This window comes from Euleptes europaea, chromosome 3 (assembly GCF_029931775.1).
Source record: "Euleptes europaea isolate rEulEur1 chromosome 3, rEulEur1.hap1, whole genome shotgun sequence".
NCBI classification, from domain to species: Eukaryota; Metazoa; Chordata; class Lepidosauria; order Squamata; family Sphaerodactylidae; genus Euleptes; species Euleptes europaea.
Genome location: NC_079314.1, coordinates 123,665,169 through 123,681,450, shown reverse-complemented (window position 1 = coordinate 123,681,450; position 16,282 = coordinate 123,665,169). Strand labels below are relative to the sequence as shown.

The 16,282-nt window shown below is 50.9% G+C and overlaps 1 protein-coding gene across 1 annotated transcript in view; it reads right to left on the bottom strand.

The window, feature by feature from the left end:
- The window catches only part of SHANK3 (SH3 and multiple ankyrin repeat domains 3), a 348,499-nt gene that overhangs the window by 231,697 nt on the left and 100,520 nt on the right, over window positions 1-16,282 (bottom strand). Inside the window, exons 5-8 of the mRNA XM_056846670.1 lie at window positions 6,927-7,078; window positions 6,366-6,533; window positions 5,911-6,027; window positions 4,954-5,031 (exon numbers count right to left, since the gene is read on the bottom strand). Of these exons, the coding sequence (XP_056702648.1) occupies window positions 4,954-5,031; window positions 5,911-6,027; window positions 6,366-6,533; window positions 6,927-7,078 (515 nt within the window). The remainder of the gene's footprint in view (window positions 1-4,953; window positions 5,032-5,910; window positions 6,028-6,365; window positions 6,534-6,926; window positions 7,079-16,282) is intronic.

Genomic DNA, 16,282 nt, shown 5'->3' with positions numbered 1-16,282 from the left:
TACTCCATGCCCAGAAGATGGCCAAGGTGCCCTCACTCTCATGATTTGCCTCAGGTCACAGAATCAGCATTGGTGACGGATGGCCATCTAGCCTCTGCTTAAAAACCTCCAGGGAAGGAGAGCCCACCACTTCCCGAGGAAGCCTGTTCCACTGAGGAACCACTCTTACTGTTAGAAAATTCTTCGTGATGTCTAGACGGAAACTCTTTTGATTTAATTTCAACCCATTGGTTCTGGTCCGACCTTCTGGGGCAACAGAAAACAACTCGGCACCCTCCTCTCTATGACAGCCCTTCAAGAACTTGAAGATGGTTATCATGTCTCCTCTCAGTCTTCTCCTCTTCGGGCTAAACATACCCAGCTCTTTCACCCTTTCCTCATAGGACTTGGTCTCCAGACCCCTCACCATCTTTGTTGCCCTCCTCTGGACAAGTTCCAGCTTGTCTACATCTTTATTAAATTGTGGTGCCCAAAACAGAACACAATACTCTAGGTGAGGTCTAGCCAGAGCAGAGTAAAGTGGTACCATCACTTCACGTGATCTGGACACTATACTGCTGTTGATACAGCCCATCTTCTGGGCATGGTCACTGGGTGTGTGTGTGTGGGGGAGAGGCAGCTGTGAATTTCCTGCATTGTGCAGGGGGTTGGACTAAATGACCCTGGTGGTCCCTTCCAACTCTATGATTCTATGATTCTCTATAGTCTGCCGTAGCAAAACAAAATGGGAGTCCAGGGGCATCTTAAGACTCTCAACATTCATTTTAAATGAACGCACAAAAGCTACTCTTGAGATAAATATTGCTGGTCTCTAAGTTGCCCCTGGACTTTTGTCTTACTTTGCCTATGTTTCTGGGCCTGGGTGGGAGAGTTACCCTGAGGGCTGAAGTCAGTATTCCCAGAGGGGTCACCAGTTTCCAGGTGGAGCCGGGAGATCTCCCAGAATTACACTGATCTCCAGAGATCAGTTTCCCCTAGAGAAAATGGCTGCTTTGAAGGGAGGACTCTGTGGTATCATACTCTGATAAGGTCCTTCCCCAAACCCCGCCCTCCCCAGGCTTTACCCTGAAACCTCCAGGAATTTCCCAACCTGGAGTTGGCAACCCTAGCTCCAAGCAGCTCCCCTCAGCCTGTTAATTTGTGTGTGTGTGTGTGGGGGGTGCTGTTCACGACCTCCTCCAAAAGTCAGGAGCCCCCCACCCTGGCAAAGCGATGCTTGTGGCTGCCCTTCCCGAGGGATTCTTGCTGACAAAGGCCTGCGGTAAAAATAGCCCTGGATTTATCACCCGCACGATGTCAGCAGCATGCCAATAGAGAGCCGGCCAGGGCGGAGGGGCTGCGTCGCTGCCCTGGCAGCTGGGCCAGCTGCACCTTCCTGAGGCTCCGTGAAATCCAACTGGAGGAAGCCACTCGCGGGAAAGAGATGGGGAGGGGATGCTGCACTCGGTCCTCAGCCCCTCCTGCCCCTGCCGATCGATCGGCAACAGGGCTGCGGTGGCTCCCAGTGCAGTTGCCCCCGAGGCTGCCAGGGGAGCTCTCTTGCCCTTGGAGGGGGCAGGGGCTGAGGAATGAGCAGAAGACATGTCTCCCTGACCGCCGAAGGCTCTGTGACCAACAGGCCTGCTCCGTTCGTGCCCACACAAATGTCCTGCGCTCTGCCTGGCTCATGAATACATGAAGCTGCCTTCTACTGAATCAGACCCTCCCTTGGTCCATCAAAGTCAGTTTTGCCCACTCAGACCGGCAGCAGCTCTCCATGGTCTCAGGCTGAGGTCTTTCACATCACCTGCTTGCCTGCTTGGTCCCTTTAACTGGAGATGCCTGGGAATGAACCTGGGACCTTCTGCATGCCAAGCACATGCTCTGCCACTGAGCTATGGGCCCTCTCCATGGCTCTCCAGGGTCTCAAGCTGAGGTCTTTTACATCCCCTACTTGCCTAGTCCCTTTAACTGGAGATGCCAGAGATTGAACCTGGGACCTTCTGCATTCCAAGTAGATGCTCTACCACTGAGCCACGGACCCTCTCCCTTTCTAGGGGCTCCTAGAAGCCAAGAACTGCAGGAGGCGACCCACTGGCAGCCTGTGGAGGAGGAGTCTATCGCTGTTTCAAACCCACGCCTAACTGGCCCTGCTTTCCAGAGGCACCCCCCTCTCCTGCTTCATGTTCTGAGCCACAGCATCTGGGGAAATGAGGCATTGCAGGCAGAGCGGACGAGGAGGAGGAGCGGGAGCTGAGCAGAGTCCTCTTGCATCCTTCCCTTGACAGAGGCACCTGTGGGGCTTCCCCCCAGACCCTTGCCCCTGCAGTGGGGCAGAGACTGGCATCTGGCTGGGCCTGCTTGCCTCGTCCTGCATCCTCAAGGGGCCGTGGACCTGGCGATGGGAGATCCCTGCACGGCTCTTCTGATGGGATTTAAATAGTAGACTGCACTTGCTTGGGGTGGGACCAAGGTTACATGCAGGGGCAAGGGGCAAGTAACCAACAGATGACGACGACGACGATGACAACGACGAAGAAGAAGAAGGAGGAGGAGGAGGAGGAGGAGGAGGTTGGGAAATTTCTGGAGATGTGGGGGATGGAGCCTGGGAGCCTGGGGTTTCAGAGGGAACAAACTTTAGCGGGGTATAACGCCACAGATTCCACCCTCCAGAGCAGACATTTTCTCCAGGGAAGCTGATCTCTGTACTCTGGAGATCAGTTGTAATTCTGTGAGATCTCCAGGCTCCACCTGGAAGCTGGCAACTCTAGGTGGGGAAATGCCCAGTTGTAGTGTTTTCTGTCTGAATGACCCTCCGCTGCCTGCGATTTGCCTCATGTGAGAGTGCAGAATACCTGCGTGAAGGCTTGGGGAGAGTAATTCCCCTCCCCATGGCCACACTCCAAATGGTGGAGGCCGTTTCAGGAACAGCAGAAGACCCTCCCCAAATCTTCCACCACCATGCCTTGGTCCTCCTTGTGGCACCCTCCTGTTCGCTAGAGGAGCCCCTCCTCCTCTCTCTCTCTCAAACACACTGAAGACTTTCCACAGCTGCAACAGTGATCCCTGTTTATCCCGTTTACCCATTTATTGTGTTCAGTTTTGGGCCCCCAATTTAAAAAAGATGTAGACAAGCTGGAACAGGTCCAGAGGAGGGCAACAAAGATGGGGAGGGGTCTGGAGACTAAGTCCTATGAGGAAAGGTTGAAGGAGCTGGGTATGTTTAGCCTGGAGAGGAGAAGACTGAGAGGGGAATGTGACAACCATCTTCAAGTACTTGAAAGGCTGTCATAGGGAGGAGGGTGCCAAGTTGTTTTCTGTTGCCCCAGGTCAGACCAGAACCAACGGGTTGAAATTAAATCAAAAGGGTTTCCAACTAGACATTTGGAAGAATTTCCTAACAGTTAGAGCAGTTCCTCAGTGGAACAGGCTTCCTCGGGTGGTGGTAAGTGCTCCTTCCCTGGAGGTTTTTAAGCAGAGGCTAGAGGGCCATCTGTCAGCAATGCTGATTCTGTGACCTTAGGCAGATCATGAGAGGGAGGGCATCTTGGCCATCTTCTGGGCATGGAGTAGGGGTCACTGGGGGTGTGTGGGGGAGGCAGTTGTGAATTTCCTGTGTTGTGCAGGGGGTGGACTAGATGACCCTGGTGGTCCCTTCCAACTCTATGATTCTAGGATTCTAGGATCTTTGCCAGAACTGCCTGGAGAAACTGAAGGCCCCATGCAAAAAAGTGGGCATCTCAATAACTCCAATCAAAGCTCCGCGGGGGACGTTTGCAGGTCGTTTTCGAAGCAACTCCTAGGGCTGTTCAGTGGAGCGCTTCAAGTAGTCCGTGGCTAGCAGCTATTATTACCCTGACCAGTGGGAGACAGAGATGGGGGAGGGAGGCATATCTGGCTGTGAAAAGGGCATTGCTAACCCCCGGCTTCTCCTCTTACAAAACTTGGCTCCGATGTAATGCAAGAGAAGGGAAAGATTCCACCCCCTTTAAGAGGGCTGAGATCCAAGCAAGCAATGCTCAGGTACAAAATTCCACATCATGAGTGCGGGGCGGGGGTAGGGGATGGAGCAGCCCTGCAACAGAAGGGAAGGGATGTAGATCGGGCTCAGGAGACCAGCGGCGCGTGTCCATTTATAGCGTAATAAACTGGTTATGCAAAAAAGAGCCACCGTCCCAAGAGAAGCTGAAGGGCAGCTCCATCTTATGCGCAAGGGCACGTTTATTTTTGAAGAATATGTGTCATTTTGAATGCTTCATGTGGAGAAGGGACAGATGGGACAGAAGCTGCAGGCGGGTGATCAGTTAAGGGTGTGTGTGTGTGTGTGTGTGTGTGCATACACACTCTGCGTCTCTTCTCCAAATTCTCCTCTGCACAGTGGCCACCCCTGCAGCATCTCTCCTGCATAACCCAGGCATAGTGCCACTGGCCCCTTGGCCAGAGAGTGCCCACAGCCTCATGAAGGCATCTGACACCCGGCAGTCTCTCCTGAGTCAGAGCTTGGGCATCGCATGTTTGGTGGTGGGTCTCACAGTCCCAGGAAATTTGGAGAAGAAGAAGAGTTGGTTTTTATACGTCACTTCAGGAAGAATCAAACCGGTTTACAATCGCCTTCCCTTCCACTCCCCACAACAGACACCCTGTGAGGTAGGTAGGGCTGAGAGAGCTGTAAGAGAGCTGTGACTAGCCCAAGGTCACCCAGCTGGCTGCATGTGGAGGTGTGGGGAAACCAACCCGGTTCACCAGATTAGCCTCTGCAGCTCATGTGGAGGAATGGGGAATCAAACCCGGTTCTCCAGATCAGAGTCCACTGCTCCAAGCCACCGCTCTTAACCACTACACCACACTGGTTCTTTAGACAACCCGGGGATGCGCCGAAAGAGAATGGGAAGGAACACGAAGGAGGCACAAGAGACGAGGAACAGCCACAGGACGGCAGCTCCTAAGAAAACCACCCCTGCCCGGCCTTCCTACCTGGAATGCCGTCTGGCTGTTGTAGTTCCGGATATCCTTGCTGGCCCCACGGAACAGAAGCACCCGAGCGCAGCTCTCCTACCAGAGGGAAGAGGAAAGACACGTCAGCACCCCTGGCTAGAGGGGAAGGGAGAAGAAGCTGGGAGACCTGGGAGAGCCAGGTTCAAATCCCCACTCGGGCGTGAAGGTCAGTGGGTGACCGTGGGCCAGTGAATGGCACACTCGCGGCCTAACCTACCCCACAGGATTATTGTGAGGATATAATGAGGGAGGGAGATCCATCTATACTGCTCTGAACACATGGACATATGAAGCTGACTTATGCTGAACCAGACCCCCCCCCCCCTTGGTCCATGAAAGTCAGTATTGTCTACTCAGACCGGCAGAAGCTCTCCAGGGTTTCAGGCAGGGGTCTTGCACATCACCTAATTGCCTGGTCCCTTTAACTGGAGATGCCGGGGATTGAACCTGGGACCTTCTGCATGCCAAGCAGAGGCTCTATCACTGAGCCACAGCCCCTCCCCTCTCCTCCCTCTACTGTGCTCCTTGGAAGATGGGCCAGCTACAAAACATACTGGTTGAACAGACAGAGTGGCAGGATTGACTCCCATCACACACACAGAGAGAGACAGACGCGACTCATGATCAAGTCTCAGGTTGGCCTCATTGGTTCCATTTCTGCTGCCAGAATGTGCCCTGGAAGCCCTTGGCCTTAGAGGCAAGGGCTGCTGTTGGCAGCACGCTCTGCACATGCTCAGGGGGGCTCCCTATAAAATGGCTCTTGGCCACATGGAGTCTGAGCTCAAAGCAAGGTCTCCTGAATAATCTTCTCTCCGCCCCCCAACCACCCCGCCCCATCTCCGAAGGGCTCCATTTGCATTCCCCGCCACTGGCAGTCACGATCTCCAGGGGAGCTTCTGCTCCTTGCTGTGGGGTGAACGAGAGATGGGGGCTCACCTGGTTGTAGAGAGCGCAGACGTGGAGGGCAGTGTTCCCCGAGGCATTCTGCGACCTCATGTCGGCTCCGTAGAAGAGGAGATGTTCCAGGTGCTGCACGTGTCCGTAGCGGCAGGCCTGCTCCAGAAAGGGAGGGAGGAAGAGGGAGGCTGAGGAAGGGGCCACGGGTAGGGTTGCCAACCACCAGGTACTAGCTGGAGATCTCCCGCTATTACAACTGATTTCTAGCCAATAGACATCAGTTTCCCTGGAGAAAATGGGGGCTTTGGCCATTGGACTCTATGGCCTTGAAGTCCCTCCCCTCCTCAAACCCCGCCCTCATTTGGATCCACCCCCAAATATCTCCAGGTATTTCCCCACCCAGAGCTGGCAGCCCTAGCCACACGGCACGCTGCCCCCCTCCACTAAGGGCCCCCAGCGGAGCATCCTGCCCCCCACCACCCCCGGCTCCTCACCTGGTGGATCTCCTGCCAGCCATTCTCATCCATGCAGCCCACCTTGGCGTAGTCGTGCAGCAGCAGCTCGCAGCAGTAGGGGTCTCCTCCCACCATGGCACTGTGGTACAGAGGCGTTAATCCGCGGCTGTCTTTGTAATCTGTGGAGGCCCCCAGGTCTAGCAGCGTCTGGGCAAACACAGGCACAGGCAGGCGGGGCCTTCGGTCAGGGTTTCGGCGCAGAGGGGCGGTGGGGGCGGTGGGGGCAAACTAGGGGGAAGGACGCTGGGCTTTGCCAGGACGTGCGCCAGCACGCAAGGCGGCCTTGGGAGGATGGAGGGGCGTTTGGCCAACTGGGCATAAAAGGCAACTGCCCAAGGGCTGCCTGGCAAGTCCCTGACGAACCTCAGGGATTCGCTTGACCCTCCAAGGCCGCTTTTGCCCTGGGTGGAACATACCCTGCCCCCACTTTGGGGGCCTTTCAGCCACCAGCCGTGGGTCAGCCTACACATGGGGATGGAAAAGTCGGCCCCGGGGGCAGGGGCGCGTGGGGCTGAGAGTCGACCCCTTTGGCCCACTCACCATCAGGGCGGTGTGGTTCCGGCACCGGACTGCCTTGTGGAGCGCCGTCATCCCCTCCCGCGTCCGGAAGTCCAGGTGGGCCCCCCCATTCCGCAGGGCCTTGATAACATCGACGCTGTACTCCAGCTGCACAGCCAGCGTCAGGGGGCATTCTATAGCAGAGAGAGGAACTAAGAGATGCGGCCCCCACGGGTCCCTTCTGCCGCTGGGGAGGGGGTCCTGGCTGTCGAGCCCTTCCCAGCCAGCCAGAGGGCGGCACAGAAATGGCCCTTGGGTCACCTTCTGTGCATTTCAGTGGGGAAAAGTCTGCAAAACTCTTTATTACGGCTTGTACATGTATTCGATGTCTTTAATCCATTCAAGTTTTGTTGGTAAGCACTCCTTCCCTGGAGGTTTTCAGGAAGAGGCTAGATGGCCATCTGTCAGCAATGCTGATTCCATGACCATAGGCAGATGATGAGAGGGAGGGCATCTTGGTCGTCATCTGGGCATGTAGTGGGGGTCACTGGGGGTGGAGGTAGTTGTGAATTTCCTGCATTGTGCAGGGGGTTGGACTAGATGACCCTGGTGGTCCCTTTCAACTCTATGATTCTCTATCTTGGAAATCTGATCTCCCTGGTCTCTGACTGAGAGAGATCTCAAAGGACCCTTCCTGACAGGTGTATTGAGTCTCATCAGCTTTGGCCCCACCTTTCATTTTGGGAAGACCATTCGCCTTTCTCTCACCTTATACAGGAGTGAAAAGCAAACAGCCTGGGCCCTAGAAAAGCGATCATTTCCACCAATGGTCATTGTTTTTAGCACTCTAATTATTCTAGAGGCATTAAAATATGTGTTGGGATGTTGACGTTACTTTCTGACTGCGCTTCATTCACCCGCGGGCATCCCAAGCAGATATGATGCCAGCTATGTGGACGTGCCTCAAAATCCAACCTATCATTAGCATCAGTTTGCAAGACCTGAGCAAGGCTGTTAACGAGAAGACGTTTTGGAGGCCATTAATTCATAGGGTCACCATAAGCAACGACAGCACTTAACACACACGCACACAATTAGCAGGGCCCCTTTTTGCATTTTTCTTGTGCCATTATCGTGTTGGGAGCTGCACAGCGCACAGAAGTCCAAGGTTCCATATACCAGAAAGTTTGCAACATCTGCAAGACATACAAGCGTTGGGGCAGAGGAAGGGGCAGGGGGAATTGGGGGGGGTACTGGATCACCTGAAAGCCAGTGTGGTGTAGCAGTTAAGAGCGGTGCTTTGGAGCGGTGGACTCTGATCTGGAGAACCGGGTTTGATTCCCCCACTCCTCCAAATAAGTAGCAGACACTAATCTGGTGAACTAGGTTTGATTCCCCACTCCTCCACATGAAGCCTGCTGAGTGACCTTGGGCTAGTCACAGTTCTCTCTGAACTCTCTCAGCCCCACCTACCTCACAGAGTGTCTGTTGTGGGGAAGGGAAGGTGATTGTAAGCCAGTTTGATTCTCCCTTAAGTGGGAGATAAAGTCGGTATATAAAAACCAACACTTCTTCTTCTTCTGAAGGAGTTACATGGGCCAAATAGCTGTCTCCCTCTAAGAGAATCTCCATTTACCAACATCCCAAGAGACAACATTTTATATGTACCCTTTTATTCCTCATGTGTAAACACACACACATACCTTCCAGGGGCAATAAGGAAGAAGAGGAGTGGGTTTTTATATGCCAACTTTCTCTACCACTTAAGGGAGAACCAAACCAACTTACAATTGCCTTCCCTTCCCCAGACACCCTGCTAGGTAGGCGGGACTGAGAGAGTATGACTAGCCCAAGGTCACTCAGCTGGCTTCATGTGGAGGAGTGGGGAATCGAACCCTGTTCTCAAGATTAGAGTCTGCTGCTCCTAACCACCGCTCTTAACCACTATACCACCCTGGCTCTCCAGCTGATCAGGGAGCTGATCAGGGGCTGTTCAGGGAGAACTGAACACCTGGCCCCCCACGCACCTGAACAGCAGCAGGGTGGGAAACATCTGGGAGCCACAAGCAGACCATGCTGGGCTTCCCGGGAAACAGCAGGAAATCAGGATACAAGATTTGGGGGGAAGCAGGAAGAGGGAATGTTTCCATCCAAGGTGTGTTGGCTGGCAACGTTTTCTGGCATGCCGGAAGCTAATTTCATTTATTCCCAAAAGTTGTATGTCACCTCTTCAGAGACCTTCCTGAGTTGGCTCACAGCTAAAGCAACACACACACACACACACACACACACACACACACACACACAGTCATTAAAAAAACTAGCCACTGAAAACAAGCCAGAGCATACAAACAAAACAGCCATTAAACGCAGAAGACAATTCTCAGCCATAAAAACAATTTAAAAAGATAAACAAACCCCTTAGTTAAAAGCCTGGGCAAAAGAGGGTTTTGGCCTGGTACCTGAAAGAAATTAGGCCAGGTGCCAGGCAAGCCTCAAGCAGGAGGGTGGGAATTAATCCAAGGCCAAGCCTCTAAGAAAGCAGACCGCAGTTTCTGGAGCATGGGAACAGCATGGGTGCTAACTGTGGAATGGGTGCAAGAAGCCAAGAGGAGGCCAAATGTGTATGCTTGGGGGCTGGGCGCTTCTTCAACTGTCTAGGGTTTTTCTGTGTGTCTGAAGCTTTCTAGCTTCTAGCACATGATGCATGCTGTAGCACATTGTCCTAGTGGGAGGGGCTTCTGTTGATTGAAGTGAATAATCTGATGGTGCCTGCTCTTGTCTGAGGCTTGCAAGAAGGATGGATCCGTGTCCCCCAAGACTGCTCGATGCTGTGCACACCTCACCTGTTTGCGCACCTTGCTCAAAAGAGAAGCATTCACTGCTGGGTGGAAGCTACTTTGGTCCTTCAGGTCCAGGAATCCCTTCTTCAAGTAGGTTCTGATGACTGCATTTTTCCAAGCAGAGGCCACGCCATTCTCCCACCGAAACATTTAGCACCTCCTCTTCCCAGCCTGGCTCAATTCTTTTAACCATCAAGTGGGACCGCAGCCTTTGAAGCAACTTGTCCAGGGAACCAGAGTAGTGTAGTAGTTAAAAGTGGCAGAATCTAATCTGGAGAACCAGCTTGGTTTCCCCACTCCTCCACATGAAGCCAGCTGGGTGACCTTGGGCCAGTCACAGTTCTCTCCGAACTCTCTCAGCCCTCACAGGGTGCCTGTTGCGGGAAGGTGGGGAGGGAAGGCAACTGTAAGCCACTTCGAGACTCCTTATGGTAAAGAAAAGTGGGGTATAAAAACCAACTCTTTTTCTTCTCTTCTTCCTCTTCATCGGGTCTCCAGTTTGCTATCTCTTGGGGCTGTTTTCCAGTTTTAAACGATCAGGACAAAGTTATACCCAACTCAGTACCAGGGACAATAGGAACCTCAGTCGCAGGGGGAGTTGGGGTGTCTGCCTCCTTCACAAATCTGCATTTGAAAGCTCTGTGGCGGAGCAGAGCAGGAGGGGCCAAGCAGCCTTCTCTTCAGCACTCCAGTGCTTTCTACAGTCTTCTGCACAAACCTCGGTGTCGGCGCTTTCCCTCTGCATGATGCATCAGGTGCAGTGTGGGTCAAATTATTTCTGGCCCATAAAGGTTTATGAGCTCACAAGTGCAGGTCCCAGAGAAGCCTCTCTGCTCCACAGACGCGATAAAGAGCTTCATGTTCAGCATCTCTGAGTAGCCGCTCGGTGGGCAGAAACCTGTCGCTAGCAGCCCTTCATGTGATTGACAAAACCCTTCTGGAGCTCAAAGGGACAGCCGTTTTTTTAACAGCTGAGCGACTAACAACCCACTGGAGAAATAAACGCGAGGACAGAATCTCTCCCACTATAGAAAGCTGGCATTTTGGTCAGACATTCCACAGTGCTTTATGGGAGCATGGAGGCAATTTGAGAAGCATGCGGGAAGTGCAAGAGAAGCAGCACTGCGACCAGAGCTCAGGGACAGAGCTTCGCAGGGCATAAAATCATAGAATCACAGAGTTGGAAGGGGCCATAGAGGCCACCTCATCCAACCCCTGGCTCAATGCAGGATCAGAGCATCCCTGACAAGTGCTTGTCCAACTTCTGCTTAAAGACCGCCACTGAGGGGGAGCTCACCACCTCCCCAGGCAGCTGATTCCACTGCTGAACTACTCTTACTGTAAAACATTTTCCCCTAATATCCAGCTGGTACCTCTCCAACTGCAATTTAAACTCATTATTGAGTCTTATCCTTTGCTGCCAACAGAAACAGCTCCCTGCCCTCCTCTAAGTGACAGCCCTCCAAATACTTCAAGAGAGCAATCCTGTCCCCCCCCTCAACCTCCTCCAGACTAAACATTCCCAACTCCCTCAGCCTTTCCTCGCAGGGCTCGGTCTCCAGGCCCCTGATCATCCCTGTTGCTCTCCTCTGCACCCGCTCGATTCTGCCCACATCCTTTATGAAGTGAGGCCTCCCAAACTGCACACAATACTCCAGGTGTGTGGCCTGTCCAATGTGGTGTACAGCAGAACTATGACATCTTGCGATTTGGATGTTATGCCTCTGTTGATGCACCCCAAGATCACATTAGCTTTTTGTTGTTGTTGCTGCATCACACTGGCTGCTCATATTTAACTTACGGTCCACCTGTACCCCAAGATCTTGCTCACACACACTGCTGCCCAGAAGTGTATCCCCCATCCAGTATGCAAAAAGGCCAGGCAAAATAGAGGAAAGCAGAGCTCGAACAGACTCCAGAAAGCCACTTGCAGGTACAACTGAGCAAGGTAGACCAATGACCTGGTGCTGGAGAAGACATTTCCAGCCATGTTTGGGAGCTGAAGCATTTTGTAGCAAGAAAAACACCCTGGATGGGATGCCGCTTATAGCCATTTCACTGGAGTTCAGGAGCTGCAGCCGTCCCAAGGAGATGCAGGGCAGAAAGCCGGAGCCACGCTGCAGCAGGCCTTGCGGGGTTCTCGACTGGTCGGCTGCGAGGACTCCCAAATCCCACCTCATGGACCACCACACACCTTTTCTGTTGGTGCTGGACAGCGGAGGTCAACATTCAAGGGATGTTCAGAGGATCCCTCTCCCCATAAGAAGAGTCCTGCTGGATCAGACAGAACGCCAAGTTAGACCAGCATTCTGCTTCCAGAGGCCCACAAGTGGGGCTGGGAGACAACCGGCCGCCCTCCTTGCTGGGAAGGATGGGGAAAAGATGGACAACCTCCTCATCCAGAATGATCAACAAGGCAAGGCTCCAGGCGTCGCAGCAACGCTCATTCCTTTCCTGAGAAACACACATTTCTGCTCTTAATAACCAACAGTGTTGAGACTCTTTCAAAGCCCGCCGAATGATCTTTTTTGCATACTGCAATCTTGAGGCTTCCAATTTTCAGGTTTTGTTTCATTTGCTAGCTGGCAAGGAGACGCGCTGCCATTGCCCAAGGAGGAAAGAGAGTCAGCTCTACCTCCAGCCATGGTGTATTCATACCGACGGAGCGCTTGAATAAGCAAAAGGATTCATACGCTTCATAAAGACACCACATTGTGGGGTTTTATAAGCCCACCATTAATTGAAATGATATGTGTTTCATGTTCTTGAAATGTTAGATACAGCTGAGGCTTCCCCAGCAAGTCTTTCTTGCTCAGTTCCTGTCCTGGATCCTCCTCTCCTGGCTCTGTCCTGCTTTGCTCCGGGCCCTCCTTGCGGAATCTCCCTTCCTCCAGTTCCACCCCAAACCACCCCCTCCGTTTTGGAAGGTTTCCTAGTTGTTGTCCTCAGAATCCCGGTCGTGCCTCCCACACAGCCCTTTATGCCGGGAATTGCTCCCCAGAATGCTGCTGTGGAGCCCCTGCTTTTCAGATCCCTGTCCCAAGTGCACCACCACCACCACCATCATCATCTTCACCAATATCTTCTGCTTCATCATCATCTTCTTCATCATAATCTTCTTCTTCATCTTCTTCCTCATCTTCATCATCATCTTCATCATCACCTTTCTTTTCTTCATTTTCATCATCATCTTTATCATCATCATCTTCATTAGCACCATCTTCTTCATCATCATCTTCATCATCTTCTGCTTCATCTTCTTCATCTACATCTTCATTCTACATCTTCATCATCATTATTATTATTATCATCATCATCATCATTATCATTTTTATGCCTCCTTTCCACCTGATCAAGGTCCCAAGGTGGTGAACGTAAAAACATTAAAACATTTGAGCAATTAAAAATACCGTTAAAATTGTAAAATAATCCAGTTAGAAACACATAAGCAAACAACACTAGAAGCAGTGCCCATAACCATTATTGGGGTTATGTCAGACGAAACAAAAAAAAAGTCATCATATGCTGGCGAAAGACACCAATGGAGGGAAACAGATGAATCTCATAAGAACATAAGAAAGGCCCTGCTGGATCAGACCCGGCCCATCAAGTCTAGCAGTCTGTTCACACAGAGGCCAACCAGGTGCCTCCAGGAAGCCCACAAACAAGACGAGTGCAGCAGCACCATCCTGCCTGTGTTCCACAGCACCCAAAATAATAGGCATGCTCCTCTGATCCTGGAGAGAATAGGGATGCATCATGACTAGTATCCATTTTTACTAGTAGCCATGAATAGCCCTCTCCTCCATGAACATGTCCACTCCCCTCTTAAAGCCTTCCAAGTTGGCAGCCATCATCACATCCTGGGGCAGGGAGTTCCACCATTTAACTATGCGTTGTGTGAAAAAATACTTCCTTTTATCTGTTTTGAATCTCTCACCCTCCAGCTTTAGCAGATGACCCCGCGTTCTAGTATTATGGGAGAAGGAGAAAAACTTCTCCCTGTCCACTCTCTCCAAACTATGCATAATTTTATAGACCTCTATCATGTCTCCCCTCTGCCGCCTTCTTTCCAAGCTAAACAGCCCTAAGCATCCTAACCGCTCCCCATTGGACAGTTGCTGCAGTCCCCTAATCATTTTGGTTGCTCTTTTCTACACCTTCTCAAGCTCTGTAATATCCTTTTTTAGGTGTGGTGACCAGAACTGTACACAGTATTGCAAGTATTGCAAATCACCATAGATTTGTACAAGGGCAGTATGATATCAGCAGTTTTATTCTCTATTCCTCGTCTAATTATAGCCAGCATGGAATTTGCCTTTTTCACAGCAGCCGCACACTGGGTTGACATCTTCATTGAGCTATCCACTACCACCCCAAGATCCCTTTCTTGGTCTGTCGCTGCCAGCACAGATCCCATCAGTGTATATGTGAAGGTGGGATTTTTTGCCCCAATATGCATCACTTTACACTTACTCACATTGAATCTCATTTGCCATTTTAATGCCCATTCTTCCAGTATGCAGAGATCCTTCTGGAGCTCTTCACAGTCCGATTTTGTTTTAACCACCCTAAATAATTTGGTGTCATCTGCAAACTTGGCTACTTCACTGTTTCACCCCAACTCCAGGTCATTGATGAACAGGTTGAAAAGCACCGGTCCCAACACAGATCCCTGAGGCGCCCCACTGCTCACATCCCGCTATTGGGAGAACTGACCATTGATTCCTACTCTCTGCTTCCTATTTTTCAGCCAGCTCTCAATCCATAAGAGGACTTGTCCTCTTATCCCGTGACTATGAAGTTTGCTTAGCAGTCTTTGGTGGGGGACTTTGTCAAAAGCTTTTTGGAAATCCAAATACACAATATCCACAGGCTCATTCCTGTCTACATGCTTACTGACGCTTTCAAAAAACTCTAATAGGTTAGTGAGACAGGACCTACCCTTACAGAAGCCATGTTGGGGTTTGCCCAGCAGACCTTGCCCTTCTATATGCTTGACAATTCTATCTTTAATAATGCTTTCCACTAATTTACCCGGAACAGACGTCAAGCTAACTGGCCTGTAATTTCCTGGGTCCCCCCTGGAACCTTTTTTAAAAATGGGTGTGACATTGGCCATTCTCCAGTCCTCTGGTACAGAGGCTGATCGAAGGGACATATTACATATCTTTGTTAGAAGTTCAGCAATTTCCCATTTGAGTTCTTGAAGAACTCTAGGATGAATACCGTCTGGTCACTGTGACTTGTTAGTTTGCAGTTTGTCTAGACGTTCTAGGACTTCCTGCCTTGTTACCACTATTTGCCTCAGTTCCTCATTTTCCCCTCTCCAAAATCTCTGTTCAGGAGAAGGAATCTGCCCTGTATCTTCAGCAGTGAAGACAGATGAGAAGAATTCATTTATTTTTTCCGCAATCGCTTTATCCTCCATTAGAGTTCCTTTACTCCCATTGCAATCCAATAGCCCAACTGCTTCCCTAGCTGGTTTCCTAATATACTTAAAGAATTTCTTATTGTTTGTTTTGATGTGTTTCGCAATATGCCCCTCAAAATCTTTTTTTGCATCTCTAATTATCTGCTTGCATTTCCTTTGTGCAACTTTGTGTTTGCTTCTGTTCGCCTCGTTTGGGCAAACCTTCCAGTCTCTGAAGGAAGACTTTTTTTCTCTAATTGCTTCCTTCACCTTACCTGTTAGCCATGGTGGTGACCTCTTGGACTTATTACTACCTTTCCTGACCTGCGGTGTACAAGCTAGCTGAGCCTCTAGTAATGTGGACTTGAGTAACCCCCAAGGCTTTTCAAGAGATTTAACCCTCCTAACTGTTCCTTTCAACTTCCTCTTTACCAGTTTTCTCATTTTAGAGAAGTTCCCTCTTTTAAAGTCAAAGGTAATTGTGTGAGATTTCCCAGCCACTTTCCCACTTACATATAAATTAAATTTGATGCCATTGTGATCACTATTGCCAACTGGCTCAACTACATCCACATCCCACACTAAATCACTGGCAGCACCACAGAGTATTAAATCCAGGATCGCCTCCCCTCTGGTTGGGTCTATGACCAACTGTTCGAGGGCACAGTCATTTAGGATGTCTAAATTTTTTATCTCTTTGGCTTGACTGGAGCATACATTTATCCAATCAATATGAGGGAAGTTGAAGTCTCCCATTATTACTACTTCATTACCTTTACATGCTTCCCTAATTTCATTCTCCATCTCAAGATCACCCTGCGCCATTTGGTCAGGGGGCCGATAGAACGTCCCCAGTACTAAATCTCCTTTGGGTCCCGGAATCGTCACCCATAAGGATTCTCTGGACGAGTCTGCCCTTTTTATGGTCTCTAGCTTATTAGACACTATGCCTTCCTTGAGATACATAGCAACACCCCCTCCAATATGCCCTTCCCTGTCATTCCTATACAGTTTGTAACCAGGGATGACTGTATCCCACTGGTTCTCTCCCCTCCACCAGGTTTCTGTAATGCTCACTATATCTATGTTTTCCCTTAAAACCATGCACTCTCCCCCATTTTTGCTTGGAGGCTTCTAGCATT